Consider the following 13,904-nt stretch of genomic DNA (forward strand, 5'->3'; position numbering starts at 1 on the left):
AGATGTTAATACAGTCACCTTTCTGTATGTCTTTTTCAGGTGAGAGCTGAACTAGGATTCTGACCAAACCCAGTTCTTTGGGAGGTGAATCCTCTCTTAGAATGTTGGCTTTGTTCTGTAGTTCAAGAGGAGTCAAGAGCAGCAGTAAGTGGGAAGAGCTCTCTGCCCTGCTTAGGGATTTCCCAGTCAGGATGTGAAGGGGGGGGGGGCAGGGGAAGCCCCTGGGGGCAGCAAGTAGCCTTAAATATCACTGCTGGGGATGCTGACAGTTGCAGTGGCAATAGATTTTGTTTGGGACCAGAGCGAGGAAGGCAGCTGGGTCCTCTGCTTGGCAGCGCAGCCAGGAGAAACAGTGCAGAAATCATAGGTGGTAGACACTGCCCTTGGCTGCGAAGCCCTGGCTGGGGGTAGCAGGGGCTGTGCTCAGGACCTTTGGCAGAGCTGTGAGGCTGTTTCTCAGTACATTAAGATGACTGGTCTTCTGGCACCACTAGTTTGGGCACAGAGGTGGGTGAGAGATGTGAGAGTTGCTATGGGGCAGCTTTTCTCAGGCACAAAGCAGCAGGTTGCAAGAGGCTCCCAGCCACTCCTGCTGTCTGTGGTCTTACAGCCCTTGCTTGACATGGCAGAAGTGAAAACTCTGGGAATGCTGCGCTGCAAAGCAGTGCTCACACTGCCCAAGTTCTTATGCTTGCAGGTAGCTACACAGCAAGAGAGCCAGGTGAGACATGCAGTGAAGGAAAGAACCCATTCCTCCTTCTGAGTCTTTGTCTGATTTGTTTCTAATTGCTGAGTTAATAAGTGCCTGGTGACTAGCAGTCAAGTCTCCTAATTACAGGGCTTGCCTGACTGCAGTTTCTCAGTACGTGGGTCTTGAATTCATCTGTTCTGCAGCAAAAAGGCAGAAGGCAAGCTGTAGCAGCAATCCCAGCAGTAATGTGCTCACCAGATTCCCCTCTCTCTCTGTGCTGAGACAGGTCCCCCATTTGACTGTACCTTCCCCTGCACAGAGGAGTTAAAGCAGCTGATTTTCTCCAGGAGTGTGTGAAGGAGGGAAGGTTTAGCAAGAAAAGGGGAATGGCAGGCATTCTGGAGGTACAAAGCCATCTGTCTGTCCAGCACTGAGCCTTTGTAGCAGGAGCTATAGATGATAGCTACAGAACACCTGTGGGTTTTCAGCCCTGATGAAAATCTTTGTGTTTGGGCAAAATTGCTTAGGTGACTTCTGTTAGCAAGACAGCAGATCTATGCTTCTCATGCACCCAAGGGACGTGGAACAGTTCTTTCTGACATTTCCAGAGCTTCCTGAGAGCTGTGTGAACAGGGGACGTGGGAAACTGGGTCTGCTGTTCCCCCAAGCCAAACACCAAGGGATGGCCTGTGCTGGCTCATGTGGGAAGTAGGTCTTAACTACTTCTCTTTAATAACAGATTTCAGGTGCTCTGGCTCAGCCCAGTTTGCAGTAAACACAATTGCTTTATTTATTATTATAGCAGCTGATGTGGAAGGACATCAAGCCTGAGTGTGTACATCTGCTTCTCACGGTGGCCTCCTGCCCTCCCAGCTCACTGCCATCACCAGTGCTGGGGTGCAGGGCTGTTTTCAGCCCCTTCTGCTGCTTCCAGACCACGTGCACAGCAGGACTCAGTGCATGTCAGGAACTGCTGCCCATGGCACCAGGCTCTGAGTGCTCTGCTGGCCACCAGGCTCTCTCTCACTTCAGCCTTACTGCCACTTATTCCGCTCACTCACCTCCCTCCTCCTGCTGGCCACAATATTTCTGATATAAGCCAAGATGCTGCTGGCTTTCTTGGCTACCTGGGCACACTGCTGGCTAATTTTCAGCCAGCTGCCTACCAACAGCCCCAGGTCTTTTTCTGCTTGGTAACTTTGCAGCTACTCTTCCAAATCCATATTGCTGCAAGGCGTTGTTGTGCAGCACCCAGCATTTAACCTTCTTGAATGCCATGGATTCAAGACACAGCCCATTGACCCAGCTTATCCAGATCCCTCTGCAGACCCTTCCTACCCTCAAGCACATCAACACTCCTGCCCAGCTTGGTGTTATCTGCAAACTTGCTGAGGATGTACTTGATTACCCCATTGAGATCATTGACAAAAATCATGAAATTGGCCCCAGTACTGAGCCCTGGGGAATGTTGCTTTGCACCAGCCACCAACTGGATTTAACTTCATTCACAGCGACCCTTTGGAACTGCCCATGCAGCCAGTTCTTTACCCAGCAAACAGTAGATCTGTTCAATCCATGAGCAGCCTGTTTCTGCAGGAGAAAGCTGTGGGAAACAATACCAAGTGCTTTGCTGAAGTCCAGGTAAGCAACACGTACAACCTTTCCTTTGTCCCCAAAGCATGTCATTGTATCACAGAAGGAGATCAGTTTGGCAGGATCTACCTTTGACAAACCCATGCTGATTACCTGGTTGTCCTGTACGTGCTGTGTGACAGTACTCAAGATATTCTATTCAGTTACCTTCCTTGGCACTTTCCCTAGTTGGTTCTCTCACCACCTGTGTCAGGAAGTCATGTAAGATGGGAAGGTGCTGCCTTTGGCTTCCTGAGATGACTGAGCAGGAGCTTGCCAGCAGTCCCTGGAGGAGAGCCCAGCCTAGATACACTGAGCTTTTGAAACCCCTGCTGGTGGCTTTTTCTGACTGCTGCATCTGGCAGCAGAGGTTTTTATGCAATAGGTAACATGGCATTTCTGGATCTCAGTTTTCTCCTAAGAGCAATGACTCTTTCCTACATCACTCTGTAGCTGAGCTGAGAGCTGCATGGGGAGTAGAGGTTTTCTGCTAGCTTCTGTTTGGGGGAGGCAGGAAGGTATCTATCTTCTGCAAAACAAACCATGTAAATTTTGTGGGGAAACTTAATATTGTTCAAATCTTTGGGCTTCTTTTGGTGGGAAAAACAAAACAAAAACATAAACAACACAATTACTTTAGGTTTAGATTTCTGCTGGTCTGAGCATGCCAGGAGCTTTCCAGCAGGGCTAATGAGCAATGATAAATGTGCCACAGCTTGATTAGTTCTTGTCTAGTGGCTTCTGCACAGACAATTATTTTTCCCCAGAAGAAGGCTGCTGATGAGAAAGCCCTAGCAGTAATGTTGCTAAAGATCTTTCCTATCAATTTGATTCAAGCAGAAGAAGATCAAACCTGAATTCCTTATTGATGAAAGTGAGGCAAAGAAAGTGTTTCCCGTTAGGATGGGGCAGCTGGAGGCTGTGTGGTTATCTGCAGAACCGATAGAGGGACTTTGCCAATACTAATGAAGGATGGGAGCTGTCTTCTGAAAAACTCATACATGTTCATGACCTGAAATGGAAACAGCAATCCTTGGTCATCAGCCAAAGGAGAGGGTGCTCACTCTGCATGAGTTACGCTGGTCTTTGGTGCAGGCACCACAAGGTAATACCACGCAAAAAGCCTATCAGGAGCCCCCAAGAAAAATCATCTCCTGACAAAGACCTTTACCATTGGCCAGACTGGAAGGACAGAGTTGCTCAAAATGAAAATGAAAAAAGGAATAAAGAAAAAAGTCCTGTGTTGTTAGCAAGGGCACAGAGGGAGTAAAGAACCAGGCCGGATGATTCCCCTTCTCCCGAGCCAAGGGTTTCCTCTGCCTGCTTTGTTCCTGAGCTGTCTGGTGCTGTTCATGCACCCAGGGGTGGCATGACAGCCAGAGGTGGGAAATATAAACCTTGGAGTAGCTACTGTTCTTCTGTTGTTTTATGAGTGCTCTCTGTGTATTTCTCGGCTGGAGAGAGCTCTCTGTCATTTGTTTCAGCTGCCTAGCAGAGGCACCAGGGGGTTCTTTCCATGGCAGGAACCAAACCAATAAGCAGTTTGTTTATGGCAATCACCATTAGCTGAATTTACTCCAGCAGCCAAGAGTAAATCTGGAGAGTCTATTATTGGTTTCAAACAGGCTGGAAATTGCTCTCCAGCTTGTTAAGTCCAACTCTTGTGAATGAAGAAAAGTTGCCCTGGTGCTGGAGAAGCGGGAAGGACTGAAGAGAAATATATTCTTTAGAGAGGACAGAATAAGGCAATTGGGTGTAGGGATCCAGGATCTGTATCTAATAAGCTTGCTTAGGAATCAGGATGAGGATTCACCAGAGGGGTGCTTCACTGATGGAAGTGCTCAGCACCTGCTGGGCAAGCTGCTGCCCTGGAAGCCTTGCTCAGCCAGCCAGCAACTGCAGCCCTGCAGAGAGGCTCCCCTTGAATTCTTGCTGCCCAGCTCTGGTTGGAGTGAAGAGTCTTTGGGACAGGAACCACCACTCCTGCTCTGGGTTCCTACAGTGCTGGCATTTTCAAGTTGACCTGCAGTGGAACTGGTAGCAGCGCTGGACAAGTAGCAGGGCTTTGCCAGTGGGACTGAGAATGCAGCGAGCTGGTTTGGAGGCCCAGTCATGTTTTGCTCCATACAGGTTCCAGTCCTAGAACTGGAAGGAAGGTATACATTGCTCCTGTGTTTGTCCAGCTCTGCAAGACTGCAGTCATGTTGGAAAGGCAAGAGAGCCCCTGAGTTAGTGGTGAGAGTTGGCTGGACTGTACTGAGCACAGCAAGGGGGGAATGGTAAATTATTCCGTCTTCAGTGCAAGTCTCTGGTGTGGGAGTTTGTTGTGTTTGCAGGTTTTCTCAGATCTGTTTTTCAGATCAAACTCAGCTGGAGAGGCTTTCTCCATCTCCAGTAATTTAGTAACAGCAGGAAGGCATCTACTTACATCTAATCGGCGTCAGAAAAGGAGATGAGAGTTTTCCTCCCTGAAGCTGCAGGATTGTATGTTGGGATCCTGAGATGGCATTCAGCATGCCCTGAAGACGATCATCTGCTGCACTGCGGAGAGAGAGCTTCCCACATCCCCTTTGCAAAGACTCAGCTATGCAGGAAGGACAAACCACAACTGAACTACCCAGCTCACCCTGCCCACTGGCTGCTTGCCAGCTCACAGGGCATCCAAAGAGTGAGGGCCGGGCAAAGCCATCATGTTATGTTGATGGTAGATTCTGAGCTGTGGCTGGTGGAGGTTGGTTATCTTCTGAGAAAAATATCAGCTGTGTTGTGGAGTGACTGATCTGACACAGATGGATGTGCAGACGGGGTAAGGGAAAGCCTGTACATCTCTGGGCAGTGACTCTTTGCATGTGTGGTTTCCCAGGCTGGGAGTTTAATGGCTTGAGGTGAGGGAGTGTGTGCGACTATATGTTGATGGAGCAAGATGATGATGGTGGCCTCTTGGCAAACCCAGGACAAAGCCCATCCAAAGAGCCTTCCTCTGAACCTCCTCCTGCCTAGGTGTGGTCTGAGGATGAGCAGAGAGGCCCAGTGATCATGTCAGTAAACATGGCTGTGGTGTGGGAGTGGGGACACGAGGCAGGGTTTGGCTCTGCAGAAATTGCTTGGTTGGAAATTTTTGTAGTACTCCGATTTATACCAGTTAAGAAAAAGGTCACACTGAGCTATGGATAGTCCATTCCAATCCTAGATGACAATCACAGACCCCACTATTGCCTGGATTAGGGAAGTGCATTTATTTACTCTGAATCAGAAAAACATCTCCCTAGTATTTACATCAGCAACATCACACACATACAGACAGCCCACAGCCCACACCCCAGGGAAGGACTTGGCCACTGGGAGAACAGCACAGCCAGTGCAAAAGCCATCACTGTAACCATCCATGGGCAATGCTGGTTGCTCTCTGTCCCACCTTTGCTCACCTGGGCCTGCTCATGCTGCCTGTCTCCCTTGCCACTCCATGGGAAACACTTTGGCCAAATCAAACAACGGGAGGCAAGCAATACAGGACCACGTGACAACAAACGTGTCCAGTGTAGTGAGGCTACTAAGCAGAGGACTTAGAACGATGAGAGTCAACAGAGGAGCTGGAGCATCAGTCCTTGAACTCCAGGTGGGCTGTGGATCAGGAGAAAGTGTGGGCCCATTCCTTCCCTTGCACACAGGATGTTGTGGGGAGATGGCTTAGGAGAACAACTGGTACCCAGAAAGAAGAGGAACAGCAAGGCCAGAAGCAGGATATAGCAAAGTTTCTGACTTGCCTTTCCTAGCATCCTGTCTCATTCAATGGGAGGGGGTAGCCTGAGGCAGATGGTGCAGCTGGGCTGGCAGATGATGTGGAGCTACTAAGAAACATGAAGGTGCTTGGAAGAACCAGAGGGAACTGCCAGGGAGTCCGGGTTCAGCTCACACCTGTTATTTTCCTCATGCACATGGGACACTTCAGTGGAGCCTGCCTCAAAGCCAGGAGCAACGTGAGCAGCGTGTAACACGTGCACCTTGTTGCGGTGCTTTTTCCTCAGGAGACAGCTGAAGACTTTTTTGAAGCCCTTACGGAAATGCTTGGAGACCAAGGCATAGACGATGGGGTTGAGGCAGGAGTTGGCATAGGCCATGCAGTGGGAAAGCAGGCGGAAGGCGTAGGTGGCCTGGTTGAAAGGGAAATCTCCATAGAGGTATCGGAGGATGACTACGTGGTAGGGTAGCCAGCATAGGCAGAAAAGGATGGTTACGATGATGATCATTTTAGTTACCTTCCTCTTGGCCTTCTTGGACTCTGACATGTCCTCCAGGGGTTCCACTGCTGTCCACAGGTACTTGATGGTCCTGGTGTAGGAGAGGCTGATGACCAGAACTGGGATGACATAGCCAAAGGCAAATGTGCTGGTGTCCATGACCTTGCGTCTCCACTCCTCCCAGCCAGGCATGCAGATGTAGCTGGACTCCCACTCAATCAGGTCATAATAGCTCAGGTAGGGCCCAGCAAAGACCACGGAGAGACCCCAGATCACAGCCATGGCAGCCACCGCGTTGTAGGGAGTTCGCAGCTCCCGGGAGCGCAGCGGATAGCGGATGGCCAGGTACCTGGAGGAGAGAGCAAAGCAAGCTGAGCTAAGATTTCAGTCTAGCTATGCCTGGCCACATAAACACCAGGAACAAGAGGGTTTCCTTCATTCTCCTGAAGATCCCTGAGTAGTGGCCCTACATGATATCTCATGCCCTCTTAGAGATACGGTCCTGGGTCTTTTCTCTTTGTAGTAAGGATGCTTCTCCTCCCATAGGCCTGGGCTGGCTGGTTCATCTGCACATGGTGGGGTGGGTTATATCCTGAGCTAGGAAGAGAGATATGGGGCTGTGGAGACCACACAGACATTCACTGCTTGGTAGAATTCATCCAGCAGAAAAAGGTCTGAACTGAGGTTTCAAGATCAGAGGAAGCTTCACTGGGTGATGGACACAGTGCAGGTTCCTGCCCAGTCAGGGCCTGTTTTCAGCCTTCTCTGGCTTTCACAAATCAGACTGGAAATGGAGGGATTTGCTCCCTGTAACCAAGGTTGTGTCTGCCTCTGCCTGGGTACCAGCAGGGCCAGGCAGACTTTTGCCTTTGGGTACATGTCTCTTCCAGCAACAGTGGCCAGCGTGATGGCCAGCTTTGCTTACCCACCTCCAGGCAACACTGGAGGACAAAGCTGGCAGAACTGCCTCTGTGGTGGTCTACGCTGTTGCATACATTAGGCAGGAGAGGAAACAAGCAGCAAATGGGAATCCCTTTTACCATGTTTGCTTTGCACTCCTGCAGGAGCTGCAAGTAGATGTCAGAAAGGAGAGAAGGTGGCTCGGTGCTTGTGGGTAAGGGATAGAGAAAAGCTGTCAGCACAAAAAGGAGCACAACCACTGCAGTCTCCACCTGCCAACACCCAGGGAAGGACATCCATGCGATGCACTGTCAGGCCAGCAGAGCAGGGAGATAAAACAGGCAGTTGGTCAAAAGGGTCACATGTGTGGCAAAACTCTTGTTGCTTGCTGGTCCTTTCACCCTGAAGGCTCCCGGCAACTGCGGAAGAATCATGCAACGTTATGCTGAAATGTAGCCATCACACAACAGCATGCAAGTGCCACCAGAAAGGAGAAGAACACAGGCACTCATGCCCTGCCAACGTGTCCTTTGGGAGGGTGTTTTTGAGATACTGTCCCCAGCTCTGAGCAGGCTGGAGCAGCAGACTGCAGCCAGGTGATGTAGGTACAGGAAAACAAGAGGCTGAGATGTTGCTGTAAGAGTCGACCATCTGTTGTGGCTGTCAGGGCTGGCCTGAGCTGCTGCTTGGCGTTGGTCAGGAGGCTGACAGGCCTTGGCTGAGGAGTGCCCCACACAGAGAATGTGCAGGCAAGGTGCCAGAAGAGATGCCAGCTTTCAGGGAACATGAGAAATCTCAGATCTTTCTTGTGGCAACAGATAGAGCACATAAGCACTAGAAATCCAGAGGTGTGTGATGTTTCTGTTGGGAATCCTGCACTATCACCCCATCTGGGATGCCAGCCTCTTGGGGTGAGAGAACTGCCTGATACCACGGCCCTGCAGGCATCACCCAGGAGCAGGACGAAGTGGAAGGAGACCGGAGGAACAGCACAACCACACTGCTCAGTGGGACTTAACCCATCCCAGAGGTTCCCTGCTACTGGGACCTGAGAGCACAGGTACTGAAGTGTCCTTCTGCCCGCAGCCTTATTTCAGAGGGCTGTTTGACTCTGTCTTGTCTTCGTACCCTCGGAAGCAAGCACAATGAGCAAGAAGGGCCAGGGCACGTTCTGTGTATGGCAGGAGAGGCTGGGGCTCACCCCAGCATGGAGCTCCTCCTCATCCCACACCACCAGCGTGGACTCAGTCAGTAGTGGGGCAGCTGACTGCAGTCACCCTGAGGGAGAACTAGGCAGAGTCCTTGGGAACAGTGTAGATGCCATCAGTAAAGCCCAAGTGGCCTAGGTGGTTTCCCAAGAAGAAACATGCCTCATGGTGTGGCTGCCCTTCTGTATAGGGTGCTGTGGGGCCCAGAAGGGCTGGGGAGAAGTGAGGCAGCAGGAACTGTTAGGTGACAGGTTTTGTTCTGAGCTGGCAGCTCCAGGAGAATGAGCAATCCCTCTTGTGCATTTATGTGGCTTCCCCCACAGTGCCCTCTGTTCACCTTGCTGTCCCCAACATGAAACTTTTCTGCAGTGGTGGCTTAGGGGTAGCTATTACCTCGCAGTACCGCCTCTGATCTGGGGCTAGGTGATTAGCAGTGGGTGTCCCTGGCACAGTGTGGAGCTGAGTTTGGGTCTCAAGTGCCCTAACCACAAAGCAGGTCTGGGAAGCACAGTCAGGAGCAGCATCAGCTCTGCCCTTGGAAGAGCTGCAAGTGCTGCTTGGGGGCTTTTAGAAGAAGGGAAAATCAGTCCCTAAACTGCCTTTGGCACAGACTATTACCACTCTGGTTTGAATGATTTGCCTAAAGGTGATGGGCTGTGACCTTCCCATGCTCTCACTCTACCCAGCTTCTCCTGACTGTCCTCCTTCCACAGCCCCAGGGCATTGTTAGGCTGTTACCTGTCCACAGAGACGGCAGCCAGTGTGAAGCTGCTGGCATACATGGTGAGGTAGATGAAAAAGTGGACAGCCTTGCAGATGAAGGAGCCGAAGACCCAGCCCTCAAGGGAGTAGATGGTGGCCTGGAAAGGCACGCAGAAGACAATGAAGAAGAAGTCAGCCAGGCTGAGGTTGAGGATGAAGAGGTTGGTAGTGTTGTGGCCCATTTGCCTATTGCGCAGCAGCACTGCCAGCACCAGGCTGTTGCCAACTGTGCCCAGGAGGAAGATGAGGGAGAAGACCACAGGGACAATGACACTAGCAGGGCTGAACTGGTAACTGTCAGATGAATTCCAGTACCCAGCCAAGCTGGTGAAGTCCTCGTGCTCCATCATTCTGCGCCGTGGTGAGGTGCTGGAGCCTGTGGCAACACAGGGAGAGAGGTGAGAGACTGGAGAAGCACTGCTTGGCCTGTTAGGTTGGCTGACGGACCTGTTGGCTGGCAGGACACAGGCAGCCCTGCTCTCAGCTCTGTGACACATATGCATTTCAGCAGGTTCTTCTGGTCACTGCTGGCTTGCAGGATAGGTGGGGGCAGGGTGGGAGGAATGGGTTCCCTGCTCCCCAGTTCTGACCCTGGAAGGAATCCACACCTCAGGCTCGAATGTCACCTTGGACCTATGATGCTGGAGGTGGGGCCTGGGGGAGCAGAGAGGATAGCATCTGTCCCCATTGGTGGCACACCCTCTATCTGTGTGGGAGAAGGGAGCCAGGATTTTCACCTCCCAGCTGGTCCAGCTGATGGTGGGAGGGGTGTGAGGTTTGTTCCCAGCAGCTCCAACCTCGAACCAACCAGCTGGATGACCTGAGGTGTTTGCTCTGCCAATACCGACCTACAGTTTTATAGCTCGTGTTTCCAGCCCTTTCAGTACCTGCTCCTAGAACAAGCATCACACACTAGACACAGACTGGAAACATTTTTGGCAGTGACAGCTACTACCTAGTTCCATGTTGTGCCCAAATGATGACTTTTTGGGGAGGGCAACTCTGATGGGACACCCCGTGCTTTGCTTTCAGTGATCCAGAAACATACTCCCTCTCTCTGCCCCACAGGGCAGCTCTCCCCCAGAACTGGGCTTTCTGTATCAGTCCCCTGCCATCAAAATAAGCATTTGGACTGCAAACAGAAGGTAAGGTTCTGTGGAGAAACCCTAGTTTCTTTGTCACAGGCACAGAAATCTGTCTGCATGGTTTTTTTAGTGCGGGAGCTGGAACAATATCTTTTATATCTATCTATGCATACAGGCATAGTTTCCCTTGAATAAACATGACTGGAGTTCTTTCTTCTGTGCAGTGTTTTCAGGGGTGTGCTGTGGTTACTAGTGTGTGGTCCAAGGCCGGCTTACCACAAGTACGGAGATCGCAGACTCTCTGCAAGAAATCAAGTTCTAGCTCGTGTATTCAGCTTCAGGTTTGGGAATTGGCCTGGGAGCACGGGCAGTGCAGGTGCCTGAACCAGAAGCGCTGCAAGAGGCATAAGAGCGAAGGTCCGCAGGTGTTCCAGGTATCAGAGCAGATTTGGGGATGTCAGCTGCCTGGACTCACTGCAAGCCCTGTTCACCACAACCGCTGCTGCAATGAAGGAAGTGTTAAAGGTGCATAAAAGCTACAAAGCATGGGATGCAGTCTTTGGCCTCCTGTACACTGCCCAGCAGCTGGTACGAGTCAAATGCCCCTCCTGGAGTGACAGCCCCTCCTCCATCAGGGGAGGAAGCGCATGCAGTTACCCCTTCTCTCTGGGACCCAGCTCACTGCCCTTCATTTCTAGACATGTAGATCTCTCCCTTGGACACTTACCCATCCTGAAGCAGAGGGGTCCTCAGGGCTGTCTGAATGTGAATTTGCCTTGTGGCAGGCGCAGCACAGAAACTTGATCTCTGGCTTAGCCTCTTCTACTTCATAGAAACCTCGATGTTCAAAGATGTGGAATGGCTTATTTGTGCTGCATGTATGGCAGTGGGATGAACTGACTCCTCCAGAAAGGTGGGCTGACCAGCACTGAGGTGCAAGCTATTCATCTTTGGTAGACATGATCTCAGCTCTGCCTTGGTGTGCGAACAAAACCAATTAAAATGGCAGTGTTGGTTCTCAGTACAACCAAAAGTCCACCATGCAGCCATGGATGAACTGAACACCCCACACTGTATGAATGTATGGGAAGCAGGGGAGCTCCCCCAGACCTGCCAGGGAGTCTGGTCCCAGTGTATGGCTGAGGGACTGGGGCTGTTGTTATCTAACACTCTTGGGACCAGAGAGCTTCCCTGCATGCAGCAGAGAGCAGCTCAGGCTGTTATGGGTGTTTTATTCCTACTGCTATTTGATTGCACTGGCTTAGGCTGTGCTCTACGCTATACCCTGTGCAAGGCTGTGGCACTGAGGTCCTTCTGTAGGTCTGAGAAAGGCGTTGGCAAAGACTTTCTAACATCTGACAGCTCGTCCAGAAACCAGCTTAGTATTAACATCCACACAGACAGTGCCTGTGCTGCCTGCTAGGGTGACTGCTGTACCCCCCCCACCATCCTGCTCATCACCAGATGCCCTTCTTTCGCTCTCTCTTGCAAGGCAGATAAGCCACAGACTCTTCAAAGGCTGATCTAAAGAGAACAAAAAGACAGGGAATACCTCCACGCCTCTCAGCAAATCAAAGAAGGCAGCCTTGCAGACATCCCCTCACCGGTGTGATCTGCTGTGGGATCACTTCAGCGTGCCGGCACGTCACAGAGCCTGGTTACAGCCCACATCTGACATCCCTTGATGTGCACGCGAGCAGTTCATGCTTCACTTGGCAAAAATTGTTTCTGACTGTCAGGGAGCCACTTCGGTTATAATTTACCACTCAGCTTCAAGCACAATTCTTGAGCCTGTAAGAACAGGAATTCAGGGAATGCTCTTCCCAGGGACAGCGAGTGACCAGGAGCATGGTGCCTAGCAGGAGGTGGTGGCAGGCTGCTAAGTGCCTGGCTGTGTGTCTTTCCCACAGCTTTAGGGTTCTCCCTGGTTGCCCACAACTCATGACCTGTCTGTATAAAGCCCAGCAGTGCTTTGTTTCCCTTTACAGATGGGAGCTGAGTCACGGGGAACGTAAAGTGGTGGCTTAGTAGCTATCAGGGCACTCACTGATGGAGCAGAGAAATGAACATTTATCTCTACTCCGTTAGTTCTGAAGCTCCCTCTCTGTGTGCAGCGCTGCCTGCAGGCAGGACAGCGATAGCAACAGCCCACAGTGACAGCAGCACTGCCCCTTCTGAGGTATGTTTGTCTGTAAGCAATACACACACACTCTCAAGGAATGACTGAGAGCACCTCTGCTGGAGTGGGATACTCCCAGTCCCGGTTCAGCATCTTCCCAGGAAGCCAGCAGGAACCCTCACTGTTGTCCCTTGGAAGCATTTTGCAACCGTTTGACACCCGACCATTTTGTGAACGAGTTTACGGCGATGCCCTCGAGTTTCATTTGGTTCTGAACAGTCTTCGCTATCAGAGAATGAGAGAGAGACTGTGAACAGAAAGAATAAGGAGACCAGGGGCAATGCGGTTCCTCTCCCACATTTGCTGCTCAGGGTTGGCAGGGACAAAGGCGCTGTGACACGGAGAGGTAACATTGCCGGGGATGGATGAGACCTGAATCAGCGGCAAAGCTGGGACGGCAACCCAGGAGACACAACCGGGGAGGGCAGCAGCAGGACCGGCACTGACCGTCGTTGGGGCGGCAGCGCGTTCCGGCGGGGTCTCCGGGGACGGCACGGCCAGCTCCTGCGGCCAGAGAACGGCACGGAGGGCGGGAGGAGGCGGAGGGGCGGGGACGGGGGTCTGGCAGCAGTGGTGGGATGGGGGCTGCGGGCCCTTCGTGGACTGGACAGACGGGATCAAACGGAGGAGAGGTGGAGCAGGCGGTTCGAGTTCTCTTTTTAAGTGGGCTGCTCATTCTGCTGCTGTCATTGCTGTCCCCAGCAAAGCGTGCCTCCGTTTCCCCATTTGTGCAGGTACCTCGGTTGGTCTGCTGCGGGACAAGCTCGGTGCTCAGCCTGGGAGCCGCATCCACCCCCCCCAGCCCCCGGCAGGTACCGAGCCGGGGCGGGCAGCCGGGGTCTCCCCCCGCTCCTGCAGCGGGCACGGTCGAGGCTGGGGCTGCGTGTCCGCCCCGGGAGCCGCTCCCCTCGCCGCCCTCCCGCCCCGCTCCCGCTCTCTTGGCCCGGACGGGCTGCTCACACCGGCGGGACCCGGGCGCTGGGGAGCCCCATTCCCGCCGGCAGGATCCTACCTGGCCACGCTCCGCTGCCGCCTCCGCTACTGATGCCGCCTCCGCTCCGCTCCTCGCTCCACCTCGGCCCCGGCGCAACCCGGGCGCTCACGGCCGCGCACCTTTATGTATGTATGCACGCGCGCCCCGACACACGCTCCCACGCTCCCACTGTGCAGCGCTGGCAGTCGCACACGTGCACCACGCGCCGCGTGTGC

At 52.4% G+C, this 13,904-nt stretch overlaps 1 protein-coding gene across 9 annotated transcripts; it reads right to left on the bottom strand.

Annotated features, from left to right (window-relative positions):
* On the bottom strand, positions 626 to 13,894 carry LOC110405928 (galanin receptor type 2-like). Of its 9 annotated transcripts, none has more exons than XM_021411772.1 (4): positions 13,708 to 13,894; positions 10,793 to 10,910; positions 9,408 to 9,807; positions 682 to 6,910 (listed from the first exon to the last, which is right to left on the bottom strand). In XM_021411772.1, exons 3-4 carry the CDS (start codon positions 9,779 to 9,781, stop codon positions 6,172 to 6,174), a joined length of 1,113 nt encoding a protein of 370 aa, XP_021267447.1. In that variant the 5' UTR covers positions 9,782 to 9,807; positions 10,793 to 10,910; positions 13,708 to 13,894; the 3' UTR covers positions 682 to 6,171. The 9 variants fall into 9 exon arrangements, with proteins under 9 accessions (XP_021267439.1, XP_021267447.1, XP_021267446.1 ...); XM_021411771.1 differs by having other exon boundaries at positions 10,793 to 11,018; XM_021411768.1 differs by having other exon boundaries at positions 10,793 to 12,942.

This window comes from Numida meleagris, chromosome 13 (assembly GCF_002078875.1).
Source record: "Numida meleagris isolate 19003 breed g44 Domestic line chromosome 13, NumMel1.0, whole genome shotgun sequence".
In the NCBI taxonomy this organism is placed as follows: Eukaryota; Metazoa; Chordata; class Aves; order Galliformes; family Numididae; genus Numida; species Numida meleagris.

What these genes read in the sequence shown, in the direction of transcription:
- LOC110405928 (XM_021411763.1), bottom strand. Translation starts at nt 9,934, where the DNA reads ATGCATATGTGTCACAGAGCTGAGAGCAGGGCTGCCTGTGTCCTGCCA. An exon ending in GCTGCCGTCTCTGTGGACAG is followed by an intron (nt 6,911 to 9,407) that starts GTAACAGCCTAA and finishes TCTCTCCTCCAG; the next exon opens with GTACCTGGCCATCCGCTATC.